Raw genomic sequence first — 8,204 nt, forward strand, 5'->3', positions numbered from 1 at the left:
TGTTCATTTCTGCACCGCACTATCACGCCAATATGTTATTGATGTGGCAACAGCCATGCTGTTAAATTGAAAGTTGATGCTTTACATTTAAACACGACAGTTTAACTGATTATTGATAAGCCACAGGGCTAGAATTAGTGTATTGATTGAGAGTGCACTGACCAGTTGTTGACCTGTAAGATGGTCAATCCTGTGTCAAGGGACAGCTGCTTCTTCTGCTCCTCAGATGGGTACGGGTGCTGGGAGAAGACACAGAGCAAGGGTTAAAGAAATCAAAACACACCAGATTCACAAGTGAAGCTTTTTTTGACCTTTTTTTTTTTCTTCTTATTTTTGGAAACCACTACTTACAGACACAATATCTTAATATATATATATATATATATAAACACATATATAAATGTGTATTTTGGATGTTATTGTCCCACTCTGAACAAATTATTGTTATAGAAGCAAATAGCCCAACATTCCAAAACAGACCAGTGCATGAAAATTAATGTTTTTGCCTGTAGTGTCTTGCCTTAAATCTACGATGAAATTATGTGAGATAAAGCTCAGTGTGAATGACCTTCCTTCTGAATTCACATCTGCACTCCAATTTTCAATCGCAGCTAGCCCTTGATCTCTCTCTGTAATTCTCTCTCATACATACTGTAATAATTGGAGTGATGCAACATTTGATCTGCCTCATTTAGTAGCTAATTACCTCACCAACAATTACTCACTCAATTTCTATCACTTTCACAGTAATTCAATAGCGAGCATATTCACATAATCACTTAATCCCCCCATTTTTCATTTCATTTAATTGACCTCCGTTACACACTCGGTTCCCCTCTCTGTCTTGTCAGGGATGTTTTGCCTCACACTAAATCCTCTCTTACAGTAATTAGTCTCTCATGCAGCGCTGGACAAAAAGCTCTCTCACCGACAGGTGCTGAAAGAGCCACGCTCTCATGATATTTGTGGCCACTTTGGGGAAGATCCCCCTTTTCTTGTTGTTCCTCCTGTCTCTGTCGGAGTCGTCGTCGTCTCCTGTACTGGGAGAGGCCCCTCCTCCGTCCAGACCATCGCCTGCAGGGATGCACATATCATATAGCTCAGGGACTGTTTGAGTGTCTGTCATGATACAACTGATGCAAGTTCACAGTTTTGTGATATGTTGTATTACTATTTTTTTTTTTACAACATTTACTGCAATAATGATCAATCATGCTACAAATATGTTATAAACCAAACTGTGTTATATCCACAGTATCCGTCATTAACAATACTAATTAGCTAATGAGATACACTGTTACACTTAAAGCTGTGCTAGGCACTTTATTTTTGGCCTAATTTTCCATAATAATCTTTCAGCATATTGTACTTTGAGTGGTCTGAGAGACTTCTGCGCCTCCTCTTGGCTCTGTTTTCAGGCTGTAGATAATCCAGCCTTGATGGGAGACTTTGGTCAATCACAGGTCTTTTCAGAGAGAGCGAGAGAGAGAGAGAGAGCATTCCTATTGGCTGTTCTGTGCATGCATATGCCCGTGCGACAGAGAGGAGAGAGCTGCAGGAAGAGGTCTTACTCTACATCAAATTTTGGCGTTTTTTTGCATTCTACCCACTGCAGATTTTTTGGGGCTTTGTGTGTGTGTGTGTGTGTGTGTGTGTGTGTGTGTACCTGTGTCACTACAGTTGTCTGCTGTGCTGTGTGAAGGCAAGCCACAGGTGCCTGGTGTTCCCAGAGGAGTAGTGGCACATTCATCTGGCTCCCGTAACCATGATGCATTCTGCAGGGAGAGAAGACATGTTGGAGGTGGACTAATGGGAAGATGGAGAATTTACAGTATAGGGAAAAGAACACAGATTCATCATGCAACACATGGTCATTATTCAGACATTCAGTGGATGCAGCTGGACAGGTGAATGGATACTGCAGCGTTACTGCATGCTGTTTGACATTCTGTACTCCGGAACCTTGTCTCACCTGCTCTGACAGACTGGTGCACGACCCAGTGAAGTCCTCCATGTCAGACTTGGAGCCGCCCTCCCGGTCATCCAGGATGAGGTCTGTAGGCATTTTGCCCTTCAGACAGGTGATGTAGCGATGGCAGAAGTTATCGCACAGGTCATGCACCTTCGGAAACAGAATTAAATTCATTCATCATCTGTGAACACCATTCCTAATCAGTGCCTAAAAAGGTCATAGGAGGATAGGTTCACATTTTTTCAAGTCTCTCTTGTATTTATATGTACATTGCTGTAATCATTCCTCCTGTTGAAACTGGCCATTAAAAAACATTTTGAACCTATCCTTGAAAATTGAAACTTTTAAACAAATGTACAGTTATAGTAATTCCCATCTGATTAAATTAACTTTGTTAAGATTCAGAAAGACTGTTACTGTTAAGACAATAATTTTATGATAACCGGGACATGATTATAGTGCTGTTTAGCAATTAACATACAAGTCTTGAATGTCAGACCTTCCCCACAAGCACATGAACACACAGTGTCCATACAAAAAATAGAGGTCAAATTAAAGTGTTAAAATAAAAGCATGCTTCTCTCCCACCCACCTTCTCTAACTCCAGTAAATGAAAGCGAAGAACCTGTATGGCCTGGATCATCTGTGGAGAGGAGAATGTGGAATAGTAACTGTATCAACACATATCCCACAATGCATGTGTGAAATTTTTGTGTCATTTCAGTGCGGATCATACCAAGTTGTCGAGCTCAGGATTGGAAGAAAATATGGGCTTCTCTGATCGGATCTGCGACACAAAATAAACAAATAATTACTAATCTGAAAAAATCCTTTCATTGACATCTGTTCTGTGACTGGCTCTTATGGCTGTCACTCACCTGCTTAGCAAATGCGGCAATGTCATCATTGAAGGATTCAGAGGAGCAGACATCGCTGTGATTGGTCATGCCAGGGAGGTGGGAAGTGGCTGAGAGGGAGGTGGAGTCTCGAGGGGAGCAGGTGGCGAGCTCGCACTTTTCAAACACTAAGGCCAGCAGTGGAAACAGTGGGTGACTGCACACACACACACACACACACACACACACACACACACACACACACACACACACACACACACACACACACACACAGTTAACATACTATACATAAACACAGTAACAGTTGACATAGTGTACACACAATACATTCACAGAGGGTTACAAGAAACTTTATAGCACATTATTTATGAAGCAGACAGTTGTAAACATGTATTCACATGTATTTTTATATTCAGTATACAAATATATACTGTATGTTAATCTGTGAAGAGTGCGAACAAACACACACACTTACCCGTAGATCTGGTCTTTGTGGTGTTTGAGGGAGTCGTGGATGGTGGGTCCGTAGTTTGGGGGAGGAAGCGTTCGGACATCATCCCCGTACCCCCCCAACGACATGCCCTCCGACCCTGAGTAGTGCACCAGCTCTTCATACTGAAACACAATTAGATGGAAAGACAGAAAACATGAGACACATTCGACATCTGTGTCTGTCTGACATCAAATCTATTGTGATTATATTATGTAGCTGAGCTGTCAGGGGGCTTCAGTGACACAGCTTACTGGACTAACACTTAGCTGCTGTGCTTTTATAGTATAGTGTTTGTGTCCCAACTGCTGAACATATTTTGTGCTGCTGTTTAATATTAGAACTCAGTGTGTGTGTGTGTGTGTGTGTGTGTGTGTGTGTGTGTGTGTGTGTGTGTGTGTGTGTGTGTGTGTGTGTGTGTGTGTGTGTGCATTGATAGAACAATGTCACTGCAGTTTTTCGTACTGTTAAATCCAGTTGTGTGTGTGCTTGTCTCCATTCCCTCGGAAGGAAAACTCTCTTTGTTTTCACTTCAGATAAAGGTTTCTCTCAAAATTAAATGCACTTTGATAACCTTAAAATGCAAAGCAAGTCAAGTTTAAAAAAAATTGGGGAAAATGCTGATTATATCTTGGAAAGTCTAATGTTTAGTGCTTAGAAGAAGAGCGGAGGATGGGAGAATAGATCTTTGGAGAAAGATGATTAGTCTGTAGCTGCTAATGCCGTCTCCTCCCTCCTTGACTCAGACTAGGCAGGAGCCGTGCTGAGACGTCCCTCACAACCCGCTGTGACAGCCTCACTGGGGCCCCGCTCACACACACATTAACAGAGTGAGTCAGACACATAGGGAACGCTCACAGAAACAATCACACACACGCACAGAGACAGCACAGAGACATCTTGTACACATAGCATCATGAATATACATGCCTGGCTCCCTGGTTACGGAGCTAATTTGTGCTTCACTGCAGCTTCTGTCTCTGAGGCGACTTTGCTCAGGTCAGCAGATCTGCTTCATGTTCTCTTTCTGCTGGATTAAAGGGACTCCCGCCACAGTCCCACAGGGCCACCGGGATAAAAGACAGCACCTGTTAGGTGGCCTGGCCCGGACACCTTTCACTTCTGTGTTATTTTAACCAAGCTATAAAAGTTATTATCTGCTTATAGCCTACTTTTTCTGTGGACCCTATTGCCCAGGCAGGCTGCCACAAAAAGTTGTGATTTACTAAAGACTGCCAATAACAGCAGGGGCAGTGAATGTTTTATATTTGTTCTTTCAGATTTGCAGTAATTAAAATTTTAAAATATAATTTTCTATTTAGTTTTTACTACTGTCAGAACTGCAAATGACTCACAGACAAGATTTTTGTGCAAAAGTGTCCAATTTAAGATGTTTGTTTTGTTGTTATGTGCGGAATGCAAGCATATCTAAATTGTAAGTGTTGAGGCAGCAGCAGTGAAACGTAACTTAATAGCAATTATTCTTAAATACTCTCTCTGTGTTGCCCTCTGGGGATTAAATAAAAGATAAATTGAATTAGTCCTCTTCATGTGCATGCACTGCCCTCCTGTAAACCCCTCTGCAGGACCCCTTGAGGTCTCAGGACCCCAGTTTGGGAACCACTGTCCTAAATGGCTTATCAAATTGTTGTATTCCAGAGTCCCATATGGCCACCGGGATCACAGAAAGCACCTGCTCTGAGGCCCTGGCCCGAGACACCTTCTAGTTTTTATGGAGGCTGGCTATTAACACAATCACCGCTATCGGATTGCGCGTCTCTCTTTACGCACGGCTCCTATCAGGTTTCTGTGCGTCAAGCAGATCAAAGCGCTCAAGTCGAGATGACAAATTCCGCGAATTTTCCCTCTTTTTTAAAGTCACGGAGCTGGTAAACAGGCTTCAGCAGGACAACAAGTTTTAATTATGGTATTTCAACCGACGTAGAAAAGTAATTGCAAGCCTAACAGGCGTGTTTAGGCTGCGTTAGCTGGAAAGACATAAGAAACAACATCCATTAGCTTTGTAGAATTGGATTTATATTGACTAAATTCTGTAAAATAAAAAGGTTAAAAATAAAATGAAGACGAAATTGGATGTACAGCTTCGTCTTACATTCCAGAAGCGCGTAAAAGTCTCAATAAATTAATAAACCTTTACCGTTAATAAAGAAAGACGTGTCTACTTAACTGTGTAAACATCTACATTTTATTTTATCATAATGGATATTACCAATGCCTCCTTTCTACATTTTTTAAATAATTCTAAAGAAAACAAGCAAACAAACTCTAACTCATCCGTTTTCTGCGTCTATTTAAGGGAAGATAAATGTGAATTTGTTAAAGTTTCGTAGTTTTTTCGGCACTTTAATAAACAAGACTGAGAACAACATGAAGCTGAAACAAACTGTAACGACACGAGCAAAAGCTGATAGAAATACAAAGCATTTAAAAGGTAATCAAGCGTTTGTTGAAGCTGCCTATAGGTTAAAACTAAACAGTGTGACTACAGACGTTTGGAAAAGGAATGCCTGCATTTAAAGCAGACAACACAAATCAAACTGGACCTGCCTACACAGTGCCATCAAAAATAAAACTTTTGAATTCTCTCCCAACATGTTTCCAGCAAACACGGATTAGCCCAATCTCCAATTGATTTCTTCAAATTTCACAAGAAAGCCTTTTGTTTATCAGCGTTATTACTGTGCAAAATATAAAGTTAAATTGGCTCAGTGAAATATAACATCAATGTTTTTCTTTTTAACACCCAGTAATCATTTCACTTAACCTGTGGCTAATATCCAGAAAGTATTTTATTATTACAAACAGCAGAAATCTAGTTAATTCTTTATGTTGCTTTGCTTTGTTTTGGTAGTTGGTTCTCTGTGTGTGTGTGTGTGTGTGTGTGTGTGTGTGTGTGTGTGTGTGTGTGTGTGTGTGTGTGTGTGTGTGTGTGTGTGTGTGTGTGTGTGTGTGTGTGTGTGTGTGTGTGTTGTACAGTATGTGTGTGTGTTGTACAGTAATTGCTCTCCTCCACTCAGAGGTTCGGCTGCTGTCCATAAGCCACTGTCTGGACCACTATCATGCCTCTGAATCAATGTGGCAAAAAAACTCACCTACTTACCAAGCTGAAGAGCTGCATCTCCTCTCCTCTGAATGACCTAAACCACTCTAACCCTTATGTGCCATTATAACGCCTGACTGACATTGAGTAAATCCATATTATTCTCAAGAGAGGATGAGATATTAGATCAAAATCAACATTTCCGTGTAGCCTGAAGCATTTTGAGAGATTGCTGCTTTCTACATCTGCAAGTTATACATATAAGTTGTATACCTCCACTGAACAGCATTTCACCGTATTAATTAGGGATACTGCCTGGTTAAAGTTGTTTCTTATTGTTTCCTTGCAGCACCACGGCAAAACGGCATTTAGTGGTATATGAAGAACATTTCTAAATAGTCTTTATAGTTAAAAAAAAACGCACGCGTTTCTGTCGTTTTCACCTAAACATGAAGTGCATGCGAGTACAGTCCACATTGTGTTTCCAGTGGGCCTTGTGTTTTGTATGGCTGCTACACCCAGACCAAGCAGTGCAAAGAGGATTCCCAACCGTATGCTCCCATTATGATGCTTTTTTTTAAGGACACATTCTCCCTGATGATATATAATCTGTTATCCCATCAGGCTCTGGTCTAAATCTCACAACAACAACAAAAAATCAGCAGACCCACCCTCTTATCCATGCGACCCGACAGCCAGTCCTACACTGGAGATGATGATGCGCTGCTCGGTTCGGTTAGTCCAGCGAGCTTTGCTCCCTTCCTCTGTCCCTGTGGTCCTGGAAACAAAAGTAAAAATGTTTGTATACGAATTAACACTGAGGTTGTGAACATGATTAACACCATGAAAAGCAATGATTCAACAAAAACATTAGGCTGTTGGTAGACAACAGTGAAGACCTGCTCCCTGTGTGTGTGTGTGTGTGTGTGTGTGTGTGTGTGTGTGTGTGTGTTTACTCCGAGCCCATCGCGTTTTATATTAGCCTACAACATTATGTTACCGGACTGGAGATTTTATGGAGGTTGATATCCTTGTGTACGCTATTAGCGGTGTGATCTTAATGGTTTATAATACACTTAGTGGCAATAAACGCTATAGCCTAATAAAGCTCGCATCCTATTAAATAGCCTACTATTGGCTGATGGTGTTGGGTAGCCTAATAGCCTATACACGGCTCCAGTAAATGGTGTAAAATGTCCCACCGAGACGTAAATATCCAGTCCTGTTCGGGCCGTGTCCGGTGTAGTCCAGAACCCCGGTGAAAGGGAGCAGCGGTTTCCTGCAGCACCTCGCCTCCGCCTGGTGCGCCTCTCGCTCCGGCTCGCAGCGGTCGGGGATGCTCGGTGCTGTGGAGGGCAGACAGAAAGCGTCCCTTCCTGTTTGGCTCCTTGTGCTCGCTGTCCACGCAGCATACGGCGACAAGCTGGAAAATGTCACGGCTGGGAGTGAGCGATGGTGTTTTCCGTCTCAAGAGGAGAGAAGAAAAAGAAGAAGAAGGAGGAGGAGAGGAGGACGAGTGGTGATGGTAGCGGTGTGCGGGGAGGTTTCGGAGGGTCAAAACGCGACGGGGTCTCTTTGCCCCCCTCCCTCCATCCCTCCTCCTCCTCTTCCTCCTTTAGCCTACTCCTCCTCCTCCTTATCACACGCAAGAGAAGAAGAAAAAGAAGACCCCCTCGATCGTTTTATCTCGGCTCTCCTCCGAGCTGATATCGCTCCTCAATCATTCCTCCATCCTTTGCCACTTTCTCCCTCCCTGCTGCAGCTGCGCTAGTATGCTATCATGTCAGGATAACTCGGGAGAAGAATCGTGCTAACTCTAGCGGG

The 8,204-nt window shown here is 42.4% G+C and overlaps 1 protein-coding gene across 1 annotated transcript in view; it reads right to left on the reverse strand.

The window, feature by feature from the left end:
* The window catches only part of meis3 (myeloid ecotropic viral integration site 3), an 11,737-nt gene extending 3,783 nt beyond the window's left edge, over nucleotides 1-7,954 (reverse strand). The window contains exons 1-10 of the mRNA XM_078244311.1: nucleotides 7,583-7,954; nucleotides 7,052-7,158; nucleotides 3,305-3,444; nucleotides 2,851-3,025; nucleotides 2,709-2,759; nucleotides 2,565-2,615; nucleotides 1,973-2,122; nucleotides 1,667-1,775; nucleotides 929-1,074; nucleotides 163-239 (exon numbers count right to left, since the gene is read on the reverse strand). Coding sequence (XP_078100437.1) covers nucleotides 163-239; nucleotides 929-1,074; nucleotides 1,667-1,775; nucleotides 1,973-2,122; nucleotides 2,565-2,615; nucleotides 2,709-2,759; nucleotides 2,851-3,025; nucleotides 3,305-3,444; nucleotides 7,052-7,063 — 911 coding nt within the window. The 5' untranslated portion in view covers nucleotides 7,064-7,158; nucleotides 7,583-7,954. The remainder of the gene's footprint in view (nucleotides 1-162; nucleotides 240-928; nucleotides 1,075-1,666; nucleotides 1,776-1,972; nucleotides 2,123-2,564; nucleotides 2,616-2,708; nucleotides 2,760-2,850; nucleotides 3,026-3,304; nucleotides 3,445-7,051; nucleotides 7,159-7,582) is intronic.
* Between the last annotated feature and the right edge of the window lie 250 nt (nucleotides 7,955-8,204).

This window comes from Sander vitreus, chromosome 3 (assembly GCF_031162955.1).
Source record: "Sander vitreus isolate 19-12246 chromosome 3, sanVit1, whole genome shotgun sequence".
In the NCBI taxonomy this organism is placed as follows: domain Eukaryota; kingdom Metazoa; phylum Chordata; class Actinopteri; order Perciformes; family Percidae; genus Sander; species Sander vitreus.